Source organism: Ascaphus truei, chromosome 8 (genome assembly GCF_040206685.1).
Source record: "Ascaphus truei isolate aAscTru1 chromosome 8, aAscTru1.hap1, whole genome shotgun sequence".
Lineage (NCBI taxonomy): Eukaryota > Metazoa > Chordata > Amphibia > Anura > Ascaphidae > Ascaphus > Ascaphus truei.
Window position 1 is genome coordinate 41,856,137 of NC_134490.1, and position 21,608 is coordinate 41,877,744.

The 21,608-nt window shown below is 40.7% G+C and overlaps 1 protein-coding gene across 1 annotated transcript in view; it reads left to right on the forward strand.

The window, feature by feature from the left end:
- FBN3 (fibrillin 3) overlaps positions 1 to 21,608 on the forward strand; it is a 181,428-nt gene that overhangs the window by 113,560 nt on the left and 46,260 nt on the right. The window contains exons 12-34 of the mRNA XM_075611661.1: positions 753 to 896; positions 1,886 to 2,005; positions 2,748 to 2,873; positions 3,850 to 3,972; positions 4,695 to 4,970; positions 5,111 to 5,164; positions 5,807 to 5,932; positions 7,269 to 7,394; positions 7,701 to 7,820; positions 8,225 to 8,362; positions 8,485 to 8,535; positions 9,467 to 9,592; positions 11,030 to 11,257; positions 12,112 to 12,237; positions 14,197 to 14,325; positions 15,069 to 15,194; positions 15,337 to 15,462; positions 16,079 to 16,201; positions 17,230 to 17,355; positions 18,307 to 18,432; positions 18,832 to 18,954; positions 19,507 to 19,629; positions 21,407 to 21,532. Coding sequence (XP_075467776.1) covers positions 753 to 896; positions 1,886 to 2,005; positions 2,748 to 2,873; positions 3,850 to 3,972; positions 4,695 to 4,970; positions 5,111 to 5,164; positions 5,807 to 5,932; positions 7,269 to 7,394; positions 7,701 to 7,820; positions 8,225 to 8,362; positions 8,485 to 8,535; positions 9,467 to 9,592; positions 11,030 to 11,257; positions 12,112 to 12,237; positions 14,197 to 14,325; positions 15,069 to 15,194; positions 15,337 to 15,462; positions 16,079 to 16,201; positions 17,230 to 17,355; positions 18,307 to 18,432; positions 18,832 to 18,954; positions 19,507 to 19,629; positions 21,407 to 21,532 — 3,012 coding nt within the window. The remainder of the gene's footprint in view (positions 1 to 752; positions 897 to 1,885; positions 2,006 to 2,747; positions 2,874 to 3,849; positions 3,973 to 4,694; positions 4,971 to 5,110; positions 5,165 to 5,806; positions 5,933 to 7,268; positions 7,395 to 7,700; positions 7,821 to 8,224; positions 8,363 to 8,484; positions 8,536 to 9,466; positions 9,593 to 11,029; positions 11,258 to 12,111; positions 12,238 to 14,196; positions 14,326 to 15,068; positions 15,195 to 15,336; positions 15,463 to 16,078; positions 16,202 to 17,229; positions 17,356 to 18,306; positions 18,433 to 18,831; positions 18,955 to 19,506; positions 19,630 to 21,406; positions 21,533 to 21,608) is intronic.

A 21,608-nucleotide genomic window follows, 5' to 3' on the forward strand; every position in this document is an offset into this window, starting at 1 on the left:
TCCATTCAATATGTGCATCAATACAATCTACACACTGACAAGTGATTAACTAAATTGCCGATTGATCCGTTCTCCTGTAATCGATCGCTGAAGATTCGGCTCGGGGGTTCATTAAATCACTGTTAGGGCTGCAGAAGATTACCCAAGTTGCAAAGTTCTGTGTGGAAGATCATGTGACCAGGCAGGCACTAGAAACAATTGGTGCAGTGCTAGAGAGAGGGCAGGGCTCAAGAGCCAGAGCCTGTCTCAGTAGAGGAAGGGGATGTAACTTTGCAAATGGTTGCTATAGAAACAAAAATGCCTGTTGCACTAGAATACATTCAAAATGTCTTTAAAAATGGTTTGTTTGGCTTTTCAAACAAAATGCTACAAGTATTTTCTCATGGTACAGAACTGATTTATTTAAAAAAACAAAACACACACACGTAGGATATTGCTTGAGCTGCAGCTTTAAAGCCAAATGCAAAAACAATTTGCAATCATCATGGACTGCACATTTATAGTAGCAACACCCCCCCCCCCTCTCCATTAAACAATGTTTCCTTTCGTTTTACCACTGTGAAGCTCTTCTGCTAATATGTGTCTACACACATATAATATATACATTTTGGTGGATTGCTGCTTTAAAAGAGTAATTTCATTGAAATTTGATACAGGCAAGTGGGTGATATATGGGATTATATATATATAGGGGTAATTGGTATGAGTTGATCCTGGTATAATAATCCTCTTTACTTCTGGTTCTATCCAAGGTACAGCAACACTGAATCAAACAGGAGACATCTGCAGATTCTTCACCAACCTGTGTCAGAACGGGCGCTGCATCCCCACTCCGTCCAGCTACAGATGCGAATGCAACATGGGATATAAGCAGGACAGTCGCTTGGAGTGTATAGGTAGGAGCTGTATGAGAAGCAGTGAAGAACATCTCATCCTTCCATTATATTACCTTGATTTTATGACAATTCTTCATTTTATTGCTGTTAGAATATGGGTCAATGTTTAGGGTATAAGTCTATAATTCAGCAATTTGCCTAAATAAGATCCTTTCCAACAGAGGTTTTTTTGGGGTCAAATTTAAATTGAAGAACAATTGTTTATTTTTATTTTTTAAACATCTTATCAATGTAATTGGCTTCCTTAGAAAGATGTGTAAAACCAAGCTAGTTTATCTGGCAAATATTATCTGGTGATTACTGCTCTTTCCTCTTAATCTCTTTAAACAAATTATACTGCCATCATTAGTCAAACACATCAAAGAGCAAGACTCTGGGTGAACAATCTCCTTGCACATAGAACAGTTTACAGTATCATTACACAAGTGTTTAGGTGAAGATTGCATACCCTCCAGCTGTACCTATGTCACATATACAATACATGGCTGTACCTAGTAAACAGAATTGTTTTATGTGTGGTAAATTGCATAAATTAAAGGTACAGTACTTCTATAGGAATTGCTTGGAAATACATCAATCCAGCATGAGTAGAGGAATACAGTGTTACCTATTTTTATGTGCAAAATGTAGGAGGGTCTGAGACTATAAATACTCCAAAGTGTTACTATGGAGACATTCAAAGTATAAAAATTACTTCTACCTGTATGAGTTGATTAAAAATGATGTCAACATTTTACTTGACGTTATGTAATACAAGCTGTAAAGGAATTTTTTTCCAATTGCAACTCATATTCATGGTCTGCCCTTACTCAGGCTAATCAGCTGCTTGACTGCTCTTTAACCTTCCAGGAAGTACAGGGCATTGGGCCACCACTGTTGTATCCAGCAGTGAAGGACTTTTCTGCATCTCTACATACCAGTACATGTGACTATTGCTTTGCATGATATCAGTCATTTGACAACATCTTCCCCTATCCTTTCTTTTCCAGATGTCGACGAGTGCTCCAGCAGCCCCTGCATTCATGGTGATTGCGTGAACACGCCTGGATCATACCACTGCAGGTGTCACGATGGGTACCAGAGCAACCCCACCAAACAGGCTTGCATTGGTAGGTTCCATTCTGAGCTCACATGTCTCTAAGCTTTAGCACACCTTTACTCCCATTCATATGCTAAAGATTAGCGCCCTTTTGTGGATATGGGTCCAGGTGTCAAAGCCACTGATGTCCTATCCATATCCAGAAGTCTATAAAGATAGTCAATTATGAAACAGGGCTCATTATTCAGGGCCCCTTTGTTCCCTGTATGTGGGCCCTATTTATAATTATTAGAATGATCATTATTTATCAGAATTACCATGTTCCACAGAACAGTGTGAAAGACAAAACTGTGCAGAGTAAAAAAATTAACACCAATTGTTGCACAATAGCGCATGAGATCCCACCTTTGAGAAGCTTGAAATCTGAGGACAGTCTGGTTGACCTAAAAAGTTGTCTAGCGTACAGTTAAGTAAGAAGACTCAACAGGCAAAACAAGCGGATAAGGACTTTATTTAAATTGCTGGAGTTTATCATATTCATGATCAATCCCTACTCAGAGTGAGCTCTTGCAGCCTCCTTGTAAGTAGGGCGGAGTGGAACTGCCCCTGTTAATCTCCGAGTTAAGGCCCACTCCATTAGTGACAGATAGAACAGAGTTGGTGACTTTGCTGCGATCAGTAGCACACAGTATATAAGTAGGTGCTTCAAGCCATGCAATAGCAGACTCCGTCTGTAGCACTAGTCATCATTCTAGATGCAAACTTTGTAAAATTCCTGGCTGAGTTGAAACCTGAACCTTCTGTCCTTTCAGATATTGATGAATGTATCATGAATGGCGTGATGTGCAGGAACGGGCGTTGTGTTAACACGGAGGGCAGCTTCCAGTGTATCTGTAATGCTGGCTTCGAAACCACTCCAGATGGAAAGAATTGCGCGGGTGAGTTTGTCAAGGCTAGTTAGCTGATGTTGTTCTGATAATTATACAGGAGGAAGATTCTATCACTTCTTCAATGTTTGTAGCACATCGAGCTGTGGGTGGTTCATTGTTACGCTTCAATTAAAAGAGGAATCCTGACAAAATCGTTACTTGTTTTTTTTTACATAATTGGAACCACATGGTCCTCCAAAGTTGAATTGTTTTATTTTCAGCTCCAGGGACCCCCCAGGATCCTAAGATACAGTTCTGTACTGGTGCTCCCTCATGTAAAATCAAATATGGCCGCCGGTGCCATACGGGAAGCCACAGTTGATGATGTTGCAGCTTCCAATTGGCCAACGGGTCCTGCAAGATACTGTACTGCATGTATCTCGGCAACCAATAAAAAAACATAATTAGAAAGCTTATAAAGGGATTGCCGCAATAGATTTTTAAAAATCTAAATATTTTTATGTTTATTATATCAAAGAAGGACAAAGGGGCCAATTAAATATATTGTGAAGTGACTTGAATAGGGGTTTTCTGCAATCGGCTGCTATATTGAATTGCCCCTAAATGTCAATAAAATAGTCCAGTTAAATCATGCCTAGTAAAACACTTCATAGTTTCCCTCTGTGTGCTGCATCTCTCTGCTGTCTTCTATGGCTGTGCCTGTGACAGGAACCATTTGGTGACAGCAGGAGGGGGGTGTATGAAAGGAGCGGGATTTTAATATAAAGTTGCAATTTCAGATAGTTTCTTTAGCAGTGATGGGTCCCCAGTGTTACAAAGATCTCTGCTGCTGGATCATTTAATGACATTTTCTGTGACACTTGGAACTTCCCGTAACATAAGTAACACTTTTTGAAATACTCAAAATTTCAATATTCTGCTAAAAAAAGATTTAAAAACTAAACAATGAGTACAAAAAAAAAGAGCAAGAAGAGCAATGAAAGTTTTTAGGAAGCCCTTTATATCTGTGCCAACGTTTCTCTAGATCATGACGAATGTGCGACAACAAACATGTGCCTGAATGGAATGTGTATCAATGAGGATGGCAGCTTCAAATGTATCTGCAAACCAGGCTTTGTGTTGGCACCCAACGGGCGCTACTGCGTTGGTAAGTTCTGGATGAATAGCTTAATTGGTTAAAGGGTGGGGCTAATAATGCCAAGGTTGTGGGTTCGAACCCTGTATGGGGGAGTTCAATTTCCCACTTAGATTGCAAGCCCTCTGGTGCAGGGATTTCCTTTCCTATCTGATTTTAATATGAAGTTTTCATTTCAAACTGAATTTCTTTAGGAGGGATGTATCCCCCAGTGTTAGAAGTATTGTTGCACTTATTGTATAATAACTCCCTGTGCTCTATTGTCTTTTATAAAGCGTACACTGTTGGTACTAGAAACATAAAAATATACAGGCATCCAACACACTCAGGGTTTTCCATCCACTTCAATAGATCAGGAGCCGGTAACATATAACACTGTGTAACGTGGCTCTCTGTGAAAGGGAGGCCTAACTCTTTTAAGCCAAAAAGGTCTAGTACAAAAGCTGCAGACATTTTGGCTCCAATGTCCAGTGTAATTGCTGTTACAGCTCTGAGACCCATTGAGCCTAATTAAAGAGTAATGGCTCCTCCATTTAAAGGGGTTCATGTAAGATTCGGGGAGGGTGCAGGATTTAACAGATGGTGCCTGAAATAGGTACACATGGCAAATAAGAACCACTTGACTCAACTAGTCTGCCCGTTTTCCTATCTGTTGTAGAACATAAGACCCTATTAGATCCTTTGGTTTCTTTCATATTTAGGGTCCCTTTATGGCTATTTCTCTGTGTTTTCAGATGTCGATGAGTGCCAGACCCCTGGCATCTGCATGAACGGACGCTGCATTAACACAGAGGGCTCCTTCCGCTGCGAGTGCCTTGGCGGTCTGACCATTGGCATTGACGGGCGGGTCTGTGTGGACACACACATGCGCAGCACCTGCTACGGGGCCATTAAAAAGGGCACTTGTGCCCGGCCCTTCCCTGGCGCCGTCACCAAGTCTGAGTGCTGTTGTGCCAGTCCTGACCATGGCTTTGGGGAGCCTTGCCAGCCATGCCCAGCCAAAAACTCTGGTGAGTGCCCTAATGACTTGTAAGGTAACACATACTTGCCCATGAGCCCTGCATGGCCTGAGTGTTAAGATCTGTACACAGAGTTACAAAGTGTAAATCATATCGAGTCTAAAGTCACATTCTACCGTTTGTTTCTGCAGCTGAATTTCAGGCTCTGTGTAGCAGTGGAATTGGGATAACAGCTGATGGGAGAGGTAAGAGTCCTTTCGCACATCCTATCCTCTTTAGTTTTATGTTTTGCAGTAAGAATAAATGTGCTTTTATATATATATATATATATATATATATATATATATATATAAATATATATATAAAATAACATGGTATGAGATGTGCTCCACAATACACTACATCACATACTGTATATACTGTGTAACTTACCTTGTCATGGGTACACAACGAAAGTCCTCCATCTACCTAACGGTCCAGCAACAGAAAACAAGATTGGAGGTCTGCGGCACTCCAATAATTAAAATAGTCTTTAATCACTTCATCCAAATACAGAAGTAAAAAACAAATTAAAAAAACGAAAAAATATATATATATATACACTGTACATATATTTCACTGACGATGCAAATTGTACAATTGGTGGTCTTTTATTTATTATTAGTAAAAACACTGGGTAATCTCAATCTCAAATGTATGGGATCAGGACTAAGAAGGGGAGTCAACCCTTTCACCTCCAGAGGTGCTGACAATGCGTTGGAGTGCACACAAACGCACACAGATACACACGTTACACACTTTTATATATACTGCTGACATTGGAAGCCTGGGCTTTTTTCTTTTTGCTTATACGAACGCTACACTCCCGTTCTTTTTACCCAATCCAGATATTAACGAATGTGCTCTCAACTCCGAGATCTGCCCTAACGGGATTTGCGAGAACCTGCGGGGCAGCTACCGCTGCATCTGCAATTTAGGCTACGAATCGGATGCCACCGGCAAAAATTGCGTGGGTGAGTTAAACACCACTGTTTGTTCTGCATACTACTATTATACACGTATAATACACATATACATGACTGTGCATATTATATTATACACATTGGTTTTTAATACACAGTAACACTGCCCTGTATATTACCATCATACACATATACATTGTTCTGCATACTACTATTATACACATGTATAATACACATATACATTGTTCTGCATACTACTATTATACACATGTATAATACACATATACATTACTGTGCATATTATATTATACACATTGCTTTTTAATACACGGTAACACTGCTCCGTATAGTACCATCATACACATATACATTGTTCTGCATACTACCATTATACACATGTATAATACACATACACATTGTTCTTTCTGCATACTACTATTATACACATGTATAATACACATATACATTGTTCTGCATACTACTATTATACACATGTATAATACACATATACATTACTGTGCATATTATATTATACACATTGCTTTTTAATACACGGTAACACTGCTCCGTATAGTACCATCATACACATATACATTGTTCTGCATACTACCATTATACACATGTATAATACACATACACATTGTTCTGCATACTACTATTATACACATGTATAATACACATATACATTGTTCTGCATACTACCATTATACACATGTATAATACACATACACATTGTTCTGCATACTACCATTACACACATGTATAATACACATACACATTGTTCTGCATACTACCATTATACACATGTATAATACACATACACATTGTTCTGCATACTACCATTATACACATGTATAATACACATATACATTGTTCTGCATACTACCATTATACACATGTATAATACACATATACATTGTTCTGCATACTCCCATTATACACATGTATAATACACATACACATTGTTCTGCATACTACCATTACACACATGTATAATACACATATACATTGTTCTGCATACTACCATTATACACATGTATAATACACATATACATTGTTCTGCATACTCCCATTATACACATGTATAATACACATACACATTGTTCTGCATACTCCCATTATACACATGTATAATACACATACACATTGTTCTGCATACTCCCATTATACACATGTATAATACACATACACATTGTTCTGCATACTACCATTATACACATTGTTGTATGTAAAAATGATTGGAGTAGGACTTCTCTCCAGCATAGGCAAGACTGCTTCACAGTATATTAAATAAGGTGCAAAAGATTCCTGAGAGCAATCTTTAATGCCTCTGCTGCCAGGGACCCAGCAAAACATCACTTTTAACCCTTGCCTCCCCACCCCACAGATGTTGACGAGTGCTCCGTGAACCGCTTGCTCTGTGACAACGGTTTGTGCCGTAACACGCCCGGCAGCTACACCTGCACCTGTCCTAAGGGCTATGTCTTCAAACCTGAGTCAGAGACCTGTGAAGGTAGGAGATGGCCCCTAATCTGCTCTCGTTTCTCTTCTGTTAGACAAGACGCCACGGGGCCTATTCAATAAACCCAGATATTTTCTATGCAAAACAGCATGCAGTTTGACATGATAACGTAATTTATTAAGAATTATCTATGCATAAAAATACAATTTGATATCTCATTTGCATGAACTTTTTGCCCGATTTGATGCAACATAGCCAGGAAATCATAGCCAGTAATCTTGCCTCCCATGCAAATTTTGGCTTTTAGTGGTAGTCAACTGTGATATTGCTGTTGCTAACATTTCTTTAACTTTGCAGACGTCAATGAGTGCGCGTCCAACCCGTGCGTTAACGGCGTCTGCAGGAACAATGCTGGCTCGTTTGTCTGCGAGTGCTCATTCGGAAGCAAGCTGGATCCCACCGGGACCATCTGTGTGGGTGAGAATCTCTAACATACCACTTGGATGGGGGAAGATACTCCTTTCTCTCAGTGCTTACATTTATTTATTTTGCATGTATACCTATTTGTATTATTCACCTGTATTACGTCTTGTACAAATATCTCTATAAAGCGCTGCATACGTGCTATATAAATAACATGCAACACAATGGCAGGGACATGCCACCAGATGGCATCAGTCCATTGGTGTCCAAACCCCAGGCACCTGCTTCACAAGGTACATCATCAGCCTGCGTGTGGTTATGACCAGGCACTAGTCACAAGGTGGCATCAATTCTGTGGTGGTGATACCACAATTTGGCATCCGTTCCCCACGCATGTGTGAATTAAATCCCCAGCCCGCTTTCTGTAACCCTCTCCTCTTTTGTCCCCATGCCTTCAGACAGCATGAAGGGAACCTGCTGGCTGAACATCCAAGATGGTCGATGCGAGGTCAACATCAACGGTGCCACCCTAAAGTCTGAGTGCTGTGCTTCCCTAGGAGCCGCCTGGGGCAGCCCCTGCGAGCGCTGCGAGATCGGTGAGCCCCTGCCTGGGACGAGTGCAGATGTTTTTAGAATGGGCCAGGCTGAATGGGAAATCCTCCGTTTCTTGCTCTAGAATCTAGATGATGTAACCAAACTCTCTGTGTGTTTTATTCAGACACTGCTTGTCCTAGAGGCTACGCCAGGAAGAAGGGAGTTACGTGTGAAGGTGATTCTATTTACTCCATTACTTGCGATAATTATTGCCCCTAATGACCTTATCGGCATTGAAGGAATTATCCTGATCATTATTGCCCTCTTCAATCCCAGTTTATTGCCCCCAGTAATTTTCAGAATTATTGCCGCGCCCTACTTTGACACAGCAAGGGTGGGAGTGCTGTGTATTAATTCAATTTTGGAACAAAGAACGTTTGGTTTGGCAGTTTAAATTTCTTTTGGTGCACAGTTTAATCAAATGTGGTGCAGATTGTTACAAGCCAAAAGGTTACCACTACCACCTTACATTTAGTGTTTTTTTTACTCATATTGAAGGGAGAAAAGTGACAGACAATTTGATACATTTTATAATCTGTGCATTATGTAACTACTTCATAACTCCATATATTATTGCTCCATGTAACTAGTCACTATAACCCCTCTCCAATACCCCATGTTGCTCCATATGACCACTCCCTGTAACTCCTAAATGACTACTCCTATTCCTCCATAGAACAGCTCCCTATAACTCCTCTCTAACTCATATTGCTCCATGTAAACGCTCCCCATATCGCCACCTTAACTCCTCCTATTGCGTCATGTAACCCATCTCTATACCTCCTCCTGTTGCTCCATGTAACAGTTCCCTATAACTGCTAACTCCTCCAATTGTTCCATATAAATGCTCCCAACGACACCTCCCTGACACCCCCCAGATCGCAAGCTAAAGCACACGGGGCAAAAACGGGAGCCAAGTGCTTGATACATTGGCGCACAGATAAAAATTATGCTAATTGCTTTCATACTTCCCAAAATACTACAAATATTTTTCTACTTAGAATATCCTACGATAGTCACTAGTTTGGAGTTCTAATTACAAGCACATGTTATTGAATTATATCATGCAATAATATCTACTTCATCGTTGATGTGTTTGTTTCTAGATGTGAACGAGTGCGAGGTGTTCCCTGGCGTGTGTCCCAATGGGCGCTGCGTGAACACTGCCGGCTCCTTCAAGTGCGAGTGTCAAGAAGGCTTAACTCTGGATGGATCTGGCAGGACCTGTGTGGGTAAGAAGCCAAAAATGGAGGATGTCTAGGAAATCTAGGATGAAGACCATTATCTAATAAATAAATGACTAATATGGATATGACTCATCAAATAGACTCAGTTGTATGACTTTGCTAGGAGAGCGCTAAGCTACAATGGAGGAGCTCCAACATTAGTAGTAACTTCTATGACATGGTTAAGTAAATATTAATATGGATATGATCAGCATGTAGGATGAAGACAATCGGGGGAGGAGGGGGGGGAGGATTCAGAAAGCTCTGATGATGAATATCGGACCTGGATCAGCGTTTATTGTCATTGACCGTGAATGGCAGTTAACGCTGATTGAGCTCCAGTACCCATTTTTTGACCCCCCTAAATTGTATGAATGTGCTAAGACAGAGCTGGGGTGATGTGCGAGGTAAGCAGGGGTTCCCTAATAAAAATGTGGTCATTTAGATATTTGACTTCATAAGACCTGAGTATTCTGTTATACTATAATGTTAAACATGTTATATAATGTAGAAAGCTGTTATTTTACCTAAAACTATATATAAGCCCAAAATGAATAGTGTTTTTACATACATGGGATAAGTGAGCTTGGAATTCCATAAAGTCACATAAAATATATATATATATATATATATATAATTATAAGGGGATCGGCAGTTCTTAACAGGTTGAAAATGACCACTTGGGTATAAGCAAACTAGACAATTGCTTGGGGCCCCTTATTCATTCTGAAGCTAAGAGGTCAGAATGAATTCCTATAATATATATTTGGTGTAATCTCAAATCTCATTCACTTAAGTCCTCATCCATTGGGAGTTATGGGGTATGACGAAAGGCTGACATGGTGGGGAAGTGGGATATATTCATAATTTTTACATTATCATGGCAGTTGAAAACCCAGCTTGGTAACTGAACATTAATTTTGTGTGGTGGGAATGGTGAAATAGTTGGTTGGGAAGCAAGGCATGGCAGTATGTTTCATAGGGCGAGCTGCATTGAATAAGTTAGGTGTGGTTCAAGCAAGCTCTTTCTCAGTAGGGCAAATACATCTCTATTATGCAGAGATATCAATCTCGAAGGATCGAAACCAGTAAGCCTTAGGCCGTGCTTATAGTCCCGGCAACGCGACGTCGCGTCAAAACAAATGTATTGAATCCGTCGCGTGCACTTATAGTAGGAGTGACGCGACGGAGCGATGGCTTGGTCGCAATCGAATCGCTGGAAGTCAATTAAATTTGATTTTTCAGCGACCACAGGCGCATCGCCGGCGCCGTAGCAAGGATTTCACGCCTTTAAAAATTGCATTTTAATTGAAGACCAATGAGTCTTCAGTTGTGCGTTAATCTCCCCTGAAGTCTATGATACCACACATGTAAAAAATTAGCGAGACTGACTCTCGATCAGTGAGACTTGATACACCTTGATATGCTGTCTTCTTTGTTCAGATGTGCGCGTGGAGCAGTGCTACATGAAGTGGGATGAGGACGAGTGCACGGCCCCCCTGCCCAGCAAATACAGGATCGACATGTGCTGCTGCTCCGTAGGAGCCGCCTGGGGTATAGACTGCGAGGAATGTCCCAAACCTGGAAGCGAGGAGTACAAAAGCATCTGTCCCAGAGGACCAGGTTTTGCTAATAGAGGAGATGTTCTCTCAGGCCGTCCCTTTTACAAAGGTATCTTGATTGACCAACTCCCTTTTCAACAATAAAACTAGTGTGTTTTGTTTTCCAAAAAGGGGGGGTGGGGGATCCATTTTATCTCTACATTCGTCCTGGGTAACCTCAATCCTTATGGCTTCAATTAAAGCTCTTAATGCGGATGATGCTCTAATCTGTACTATACCCAAATTCTCTGCTGTGTTTCCAACACTTGCTGTCTGAACAATATCCTACTTGAACTTCCCTCTGATCTCTAATACTCAATGAGGCATATATATATATCAAGGCAAAAGTGGTGCGTGGTTTGGGACAAAAATCTGCACGTGTTTTATCCCAGAATAGCACCACTTTTGCAAAGATACATATTCCCCATTACATCCAAGACAAGAGTAAACAATTTGTCTAAATAAACCAGGTGCACCTTCTCCCTTTCAGTGAGTGGAACAATCCATTGTCTCACCCAAAGTATTTTTGCCCATACTGTGTTTACTAAGCGATGTCATGCCATAAGACTCTTTGGTCCATGTTTACTAAGTGGGGCTATTCTATAAGACACCATCTAGCACCGGAAAACACCTTACATCTAATTCACTTGAACGGACTGTAAGGTGTCTTCTGGAATAGCACTGCTTAGTACATATGGCACTGTCACACACCCTACTGCCCCTTTAGTGATTAGGCCCTAAGGTGTCTTACGGCTTAGCACATCTTTAAAAAAATATGGGCCCTGGTCTCACATTCAGCTTGTCCGTTGTGCTTCTGCCCTTATTATTCCCCCTTTGATTACTGCAACCTTCTGTTAAATACCCAGTGTAAATAGCACAGGCGCTCCTCTTCCTGACAGGCTTTGTTCATTTCCCTCTCAACAGATGTGAATGAGTGTAAGGTGTTCAACAGCCTCTGTACTCACGGAACCTGCCGGAACAGTATTGGCAGCTTCAGGTGTATTTGCGATAACGGTTTTGCCCTGGATGCTGAGGAAAGGAACTGTACAGGTAAGATAACAAATTTGTAAAGGATATGTATAAAAAATATCACTTGCAGTAATAGATACATGAGCACATTCTACACAAAGCATCTCTATTATTATTAGACACACTTGCTATATAAACATGGTATGGTAAAATAATATATTGTGGTGATGCCTATTCATTATAAAATTATTTTAGGAGATATAAGCACGCATAAATTCAATCCTCATTCCTTAACCGTTAAATGATATCCAAAATGTTACATTGGGTAGTGTAGAACATCCCAGATATAGTTTACAGAAGTATAAGTGATACTGTACACTTCCCTTTGCCAAACTGAAAGCGACTGCATCAATTGGCCAAAACAAAGATGGACAGACATATTCTTCTGAGCGTCTTCTATGGGAAGTCCAGGATTAGCACTTTCGTTTTTTTGTGATAGAGAACCACAAAAAAGCAGCGTCCTTGGCAATAAAGTTTGAGATCACCATCAGTCCTGCCCAAATTTCAGCGAAACACAAGAAACTGCCAGTTTTCAGCCCAATTCCATTTGTGGATCAGAAGTTATAAAAGAGTCGCAAATAATGGATTTAATGAAATGCTTGTCAGCTAATAGATATATTTATGTGACTGTCCAGGAATAATGAACGGAATTATAGCTCTCTTTAACGTTAAAGCTTCCATGTGGTATATTGGAAATAGATTAGGATTACTACATCGCTTTGTTTACACTACATTACCAGGGATTTTGAGCTGTGACTAATTATCATTGTATTGGCAGCATTCAACTAGTTCTGCTTTGCACTAAGAGAAAATTAGATTTATTTTAGGGAACCTCTCTCCCCTTTGGCTTTCTAAGCATAAATGTAGTACAGTTCTTATAAAATATGGTGCATATAGATTTTTCCCAATGGTTAGCCCTGGTAGCTGACCTAAAGACAACTTGTTTTAAAGAATTTAACAATTTAAATGGCTTCCTAAAACAAAATGTAACCATGCCTAAAACAAAGACTTTGCTGCTTTTCTTTCTTTGAAATCGAAGCACAATGTATTTCTATTTGGGGCCTCTGAATGGCATAGTGGTTGCCAATCAACTGTTTCCTCTACACTTAGCCCACCCTGTCCTTATCAGAGAGCCAAAAGATAAAAGATGGGGAGACTACTCAAGGACATTAGGCAAAGTGAGCCGCCAGAGGAAATGAAACCTCTCCTAAGTCTCAGCTTACCCATGTTTACAAACCAACTTTAAAAGATGATTAAAAATACTTCTTGGTGTCTGATTTTTATTTTAACAAAATGTACCAGCATCACCCAGATGTAACCCCTTAAATATGTTACTGCTATTAATACACAATGGTACTATGAGGGACTGACCTCTTAACCATGTCACTGCCAATAATATACATTGGTCCTATGAGGGACTGACCTTGTTAGTACTTGCTAGTCAGTCAGCTAGTTATTTGCTCGCTTTTGCAACTGGACTAATACAGCCAGCAGCGCCTACTGCCCAACATCTACTAAATTCAGAATTTTGGGATATCAGACAAAGTATCACTACTTTTTTTTTAAAGCTCCTTCAACCACTGTGTCCCCTGCTTTAGGGCAAGATTATAGTCCTTACTTGCATGCGCGATGGACTGCATAGCCTCGCTTGCGCGAATGATGTGTGAACTTGGCTGCAGGAGATTGGGCAGGCGTGGCGGAGGCGTGGCGGACGCGTCACAAAGCTGGTTCACCCTCATTGGCTGAACTCCTCACGTGACGTGGACGTCACGCGGCCACCCTTGAAAAGAAAAAATGTTGTCTTTTCAAAACGCAGTCGCGCCAACGCACTAGGGGCGGCCTCATAGGCATCATGACATTTGTGCTTGTTGCGCCATCGCAGGGACTATAATCTTAGCCTTAGAGGAGGGAGCTCATGGAAGCCCAGACCTAGCTGTTGGACATAGACCGAGCTCACTTTGTCTTTCCTTCACCCTCCAGATATTGAGGAGTGCAAAATCTCCCCTGATCTGTGCGGCCACGGAACTTGCGTCAACACTCCTGGGAGCTTCGAGTGCGAGTGCTTCGATGGGTACGAGAGCGGCTTCATGATGATGAAGAACTGCATGGGTAAGATATAATGCAGGAGCATGGAGTTCCTTGCCAGAAAAGATTACAATCTAATCTCCGAGCTGGAGGCACAGAGAGATAAAGAGGGTTATAAGGAGCAGGAAATAGGATCTAAATGGCTTTGTCACATCAAAGGTAGCACTTAATTTCATATGAACTCCCATTTTGTTCTTTTTAGCATTGGTTGGCCCATAATGCTCTAATAAATAGGACAAGCAACATACACTTTTACATACATACATGTATATATATATATAGAACTCAAATTAAATATTGGGGCAGTCCTCCGTTTAGGTAGTGTGTATATATATATACACATACTACCTAAACGGAGGACTGCCCCAATATTTAATTTGAGTTCTTTAAACCAGCCACAGCACCTCATCTTTTTTAAAGCCTTTCTTGTATCACTGTGAATCAGGATTCAGTTAAGATGCAGTTAAAGTGTACGACCTTCAGTACACAGTTTGGGTTTTCCGTGAAGTATCAGGTAGGTTTATCATCTTTTGACCAAAATATGTAACTGAATAAAACCCTTTAACTATGAGAAATGGGTTAATTTATGGTTTAGCATTACTAGCTAAGATGTGGTCGCGAGTAAAGCATATGGAATGAGAAATAGTGAGTGGATATCAGATGTGGGTGAGAAAATTTGGGCCATTTGTACTTGCAGAATCTTTGTGCAGTGGGTTGGGTCAGCAGAGAGAGAGTGATCCAGAGTCTTATCTTCCTTCTACTTTCAGACATTGATGAGTGTGAGAGGGACCCATTACTGTGCAGAGGAGGAACCTGCATCAATACCGATGGCAGCTTTGAATGTATATGTCCTCCCGGTCATGAGCTGACCTCTGAAGGCAATGCGTGTGTGGGTAAGAGAAGATTCCCAGCTGGAGTTGTATGGGAAGACCCATGAAAGTATATGGAGACTAATGATTTGTAGGGGGTACCCCATAAAAGTCTATGGATACCAATAAAATAAATGTTAATCACTCTCAAATGTCTGTTTCCTAGATATAAACGAGTGCTCGCTAAGTGATAACCTCTGCAGGAATGGACGGTGTGTGAATATGATCGGAACTTACCAATGTTCCTGCGACTCTGGTTTCCAGTCAACTCCTGATCGACAAGGATGCGTGGGTGAGTATTTAACTACTGTCATTTAAACTACTCTTATGGAGTTATTTAGTAAATGACAATGGCAATCATTCAATGACTATTAACTTGCGAATAAACCCTAATCCCTTGTTTTAATTATTGGAGTCATTAATATGTTATCATATAATATGTTAGTACGGTTGAAGGAAATTTCCTCTTATGAATATAACGGATTCCTGAGAGTGAGGCTGGGATCTTCAAAAATCCCATGAGACGTCCTATTATTTTAAGAAAAGGAAGGTTTCACTAACCCTTTGAACTTACTATTAATCTATGTCTCAGTTTGATAAATGTTGAGATCAGTATAATATTCATCATTACACCTGAACTCCTGCATGAGTTGTGAATGAATGGAACAATCCAAAAGGTTGTTGTGACAATTGAGTGTAGAGAGAAGATTATTGTGTCAATACCAACAACATCAGCCAATTAGTGCTGCATTTCTGAATGTTCCATGAATGAGGCACCAAGAGGTGAGCTGGTTGCTTTGGCCAGTTGTGCTGCATTGAACATTTTGATTGGTTAATGCCACCGCCCACTTTTCAGAGCAGGCATTGCGGTGGCTTTAATATTCACACACCTCTCTCCCGACCTGCAGATATTGACGAGTGCACCATCATGAACGGAGGATGCGACACACATTGCACCAACTCCGAGGGCAGCTACGAGTGCAGCTGCAGTGAGGGTTACGCTCTTATGCCAGACCAGAGATCCTGCGCAGGTAGGCTGGGAAATTGTCTGCATCATTATTATTCTTATAGCAAATAAGATATCATATTAGTCATATACATACAAATATCATATTAATATATACAGAAGTCATTATTTTAATTTATACAGTATGTAGGTAGGCCGAAAAATCTGCCTCATAATCATATAGGATATCCTATTAGTAATAATATATAAAATAAAATTTTATATATATATATATATATATAATATATATATATATATATATATATATATATATATATATATATATATATATTCATTACTTTAATTTCTATAGCATGTAGGTAGGCTGGGAAATGATCACCACCATAATAATTATTATTATTATTACATATAGAATATTATTTGGGTCTTTTTACATCAAAAGTAAAAACGGACCAAAAACCAGGTACAAATAAATAAATATAAGGTTGGTAATCGGCTATAAAAGGCATCCCTTTGATGTCACTTCCAAGATAGGTTACAGTAAGAGGGGAATAACGTATCACAGATAACATTTTAAAACCATCCTTCTATTTAATATCCAATATTTGACTGGCTCACAGACCTTTCATTGCTCTACTATGATAGCGCTTGTGGAAAGAATAGGAACTTTTTGCCACTGATTTAAGGCCCAGCCCCTGCGGTCCTGTTAAGAATTGGGAAGGAAAAAATATAACTATATCAAAGTTAATCAGCCTCTATAGCTTCATAACAGATTTGATTGGTGCTGGACACTCTGCTTCATGCTATGTAAAACAAATGTCCTTAACTCTTGTACAAGCCCATGTCAGGCGATACAGAAAAGCTTCCTACACCTGCATTTCTAAATCCTTGCCACATTTTACTTCATGTACGCTTGGGACACCAGGGGGAGTTACAATCACATTATGCACTCAGCAATCATCTGTAGTAACTCAGGTTAGATCTGTATTTCCATTTCAAAGCTGAAGCGTGTGAAGCAGATTACAGAACCAGGCATTGAGGATCCATTAAGCCACTTCTGCGACCCTCACTTCTGCTCTTCTTGTCCTGCAGATATTGATGAATGTGAGGACAATCCTGATATCTGTGATGGAGGGCAGTGTACGAACATCCCGGGAGAATACCGCTGTCTGTGCTTTGACGGTTTCATGGCGTCTCTGGATATGAAGACTTGTATAGGTAAGAACATGTTATTATTACTGACATTATATCTTTACAGACCGTGGGGTGGATGTATCACCATAAATAAAGAGCAAAGAGAAGGCTGTTTTGATGCATTGCTGCATTTTCTTCTTTCTTTTGTGTCAAAAGTAAGAGTTTCCAACGTGTGACGCAATTTGTTAGCACGAAAAGCTCACACCATTTCAGACTTAACACAGGATAAAAAATTGACGCGCAGAATTTTATACATCTCATAATTCGTACGTCATGTACACCTATTGCTTAATAATAATTTCTCCCTAACTCCTCCTATTGCTCCATATAACCGCTCAATATAATACTCTCATTGCTACATGTAACCGCTCCCTATAACTTCTCCTTAACTCCTCCAATTGACACTCACCAAATCGCAAGCTGACATACATGGAGCAAAAGTTGGCGCAAACACCTTGATTTTCTGATGGAGGATGAAAATGACACAATTTGGATGAATATTTCTTCAAACTTGCCTTGTGCAGAGCTTTAGAATATAAGCACATAGACAGTTGAACTCCAACCCAATGCAAACCATCTCACCAACTCTTTTACACAGCGTTTCACAGAGTGCAAATTCCAGACTCCTTTACACAAAGGACACTCTGACACAAGGGTACTAAGCAGTCCTCTGCCAAAAGACAACATCCAGTGCTGAAAGAGATCTTATTGGCTTCATTTTGTCGTTGTTGTTTTACTGTAAATTTGAAAGGAATGCTTCCATTTCTTCTTTTTTTTCTTTTAAAGCTACCTTTTTGTATAACTTTCTAAATTCTGTCTTGCCCTATACATTTTTGTGAGTCACCTGACGTGGGGCACCCTTGTTGAGATCCACTGCAAAAGAAAGTGCCTCTTACCTGGGCAGAGTGTTATTTTTACACATTCCAGAGACTGCTGTTCCAACTATTTCCACCTGCCATGCTTCCTTCCTTTCAGATGTGAATGAGTGCGACCTGAACCCCAACATCTGTCTGCACGGTGACTGTGAGAACACAAAAGGCTCATTCATCTGTCACTGCCAGCTTGGATACTTTGTGAAGAAAGGAACCACTGGCTGCACAGGTATGAGCAAAGCTACGCCAACAAACATCTCCATTCCCTCCTATACCCTGCAGGAGAATGTACTGTGAGGAGTTCTTCTCAAGAGTTATTACACAACTATAGATGTAGCGCCTGACATTGTTCCCGCATGTATCTCAACATATCCTGTCGTAACTAAGAATATCACAGAGTTTCCTAGGATTCCATAGCAGTGTGAGTCCAGCATATCATTATAGGTCTCTGAGGGATCAGTGAAGATTCCTATACCTGAATAAAAACTGCAACTATTGCACTTTCATTTTGGTGCATGCAAAAAAACTAGTTGTATTTCTGATTTATTGCTATAATCCCCTAAAAATCCCATTCCTTTAAGAAATCTCAACACTTATATAAATTAATCCTTATGCTTCTTTGCCACAGATGTTGACGAGTGTGAAATAGGAGCTCACAACTGTGACATGCACGCCTCCTGCATCAACGTACCCGGGAGCTTTAAATGCAAGTGCCGAACCGGCTGGGTTGGAGATGGACTGAAATGTGTCGGTAAGTGGAACTTGAGACGCAAACACAAGACAATATAAAGTAGCACAGAGTATCATTTCAAACTTGTAACTGGCTAAATCTATTTCCACTTTGCAAAAGACTTGGATTTTCCTGAAGCTTTAACTGCTTATCCCAGTGCCCTATAACCCCGTCTAAAGAGTTATGAGATCCCAACTGTGTGGAATGGCTTTTCTCTGGGTGATGACCACAGGCACTGTACAACAACATCAACATCTCCGGCATGTGTAGGCAGAAGCGATTTATGGTCATCAATGCAGCCACTTTTGGGGTGGAATTTTAGCAGGACAGTTGTGATTCTTTGGTCTGCTTAGCAACTTCCAAAGGCATGAACAACCATTTTATTATTTACCCAATTACAAGAGGGTATGATGAGGACAGCGAGTGTGAGTGGATGAGACTGTAGTCAAACCCCACAATCTTGTGTATTTTTAGAGCAACACTTTAGCCACTGAGCCACACCAGACTCAGTGTTCTTAAAGATACTGATGCAGTAATTCACCTATTTCCTTACCAAATGCCTTTGTTTTGTAGACCTCGATGAATGCTCCACCGAAGAACATAACTGCAATGTGAACGCCAACTGCGTCAACACCCCTGGCTCGTACCGCTGCACATGCAGTGAGGGATTCAACGGGGATGGCTTCTCCTGCTCAGGTATGACTGCTTGTAATGATGGAGGCTGCATGGAAGTTACAAGCATAAGAATGCTGGCTGTATTAGAATTTCACAGGTACAGTACAAAGACCTTGCAGTCTATTGTAGCTAGATAAGGTAAGGATCAGATGAACAACCGCTCCGAAAAAAAGGTAAGGCGCTCACCAGCAAAAGAGGGTAAAAATCAACTTTATTAGACTACATAAAAAACAAAGAAACAAACAGTGCTAACTACTCTCCCATGCGTTTCACGCCCACTGTGGCGCTTTCTCAACGCGTGGGAGAGTAGTTAGCACTGTTTGTTTCTTTGTTTTTTATGTAGTCTAATAAAGTTGATTTTTACCCTCTTTTGCTGGTGAGCGCCTTACCTTTTTTTCGGAGCGGTTGTTCATCTGCTCCTTGCTTTGTTTTGCTGCCGTCTGAGAGGATCCTGCTACACCACCGGAGGCCTTATAGGAGACGCTTCTGGCAGCGTCAGGGAAGCAGCTTGAAGGAGGGGGATCAGGATTGTGTTTCATCGTGAGTAAAGGTTACTCCACACCGGGCTTGCCGGGGCTATGGGGACTACGTGAATATATTTCACACTACTTTGTCCCTATTTTGTTCCCCTCCTGTTACCCCCATTCATCCGTTATCACACAGTACTGCTTAACCCTTTCTTCCCTATTTTCCGGTGTCAGCACCTTATATTATATTCATTAGAATGGCTTTAAATGCATCTCCAGCCGAACCACCTGGAGCTTGTACACGGGTTTTTTTGTTCTCTTTTGTAGCTAGATGCCTGATGCACAGAGATTTAGAGAGCCATATTTACTAAATGGTGCAAAGCCTGAAGTTATCTTAAGACAGAATAAACTAAATGGATTTAAGCCTTTGAGTTAAATGGTACTCTAAGTCTTAGTAACCCTTACTAAATCTGGCCCAAAGTGACTGCCATAAGGTTACAAGCAGCTGGCACTGAATTTTGAACTATTGCATCCCACTTCCCATTTCTCACTGTGTAAACATATCTGCTTCCAAAGGGGTTTCTATTCCCTAGAAACACGATATCTGTATCACAGGTTAAGAATATTACCCTGTTGCAGGAACAATGCAACGACACATGGGTCGGTCTGAATGTAGGCTTTTTATTTAGCCTAAAAAAAGGTGGAACAAAATAGAGCTTATCTTCAGCATATAAATGGTTAACAAAACATCAATCCTTGATAAGGGTTTTGCCCTTTTCCCAGCAAGGGCAGTTCAAATCCAGTATGCACAAGAGCAAGAGTTCCAATATAAACAGACCTTGATTCAGGGTTCTCTCCCTACAGAGCTCCAGCGTGTCTCCCTTGTTCAGACAGGACCTTCAGTAGCAGGGCTGCCCATAGTGAGCTATGCTGTCCTTTTTATAGCCCTAATGATAAAGCAGTGACCTGCTCTAATTAACTCAGCTTGCTACATGTTAACTAGTGCTCTGCTGGACTCAGTACCTATACATACGTTTCCCATGTTTAGCTGTCAGAATCTCTACCCTGCCCCACACCCCATAAAGTTAAGTGAATATCACTTGTATTTTATCCCTTTATACGGTGACATTTGATTTATAGATAACAAATATCTAGGAACAGAAACTTAGAGCGTTTTTCATTAAAGTGCCATAGTGCAAATTGGGCACTACTGCATGGAAACTCCCATTCAAGTCAATGGACGTTTCTGTGGGGTATTCCCCCGACCGGCACTATTGCAGTTTAATGAATAACGCCTATCCCCTGGCTTATGTTCTCATTACTTCTTGCAGATGTTGACGAGTGTGCTGACAATGGGAACCTGTGTGATAATGGGCATTGCCTGAACGCACCGGGAGGATACCGCTGCGAGTGTGAGATGGGCTTCACCCCCACTGAAGACAGCAAGGCTTGTCAAGGTGAGAAATTCATCCCCAGCAAAGGTGACACCGGCGCATGATTGAACCAAGCTGTAGATTAGGATCCAAGAAGATC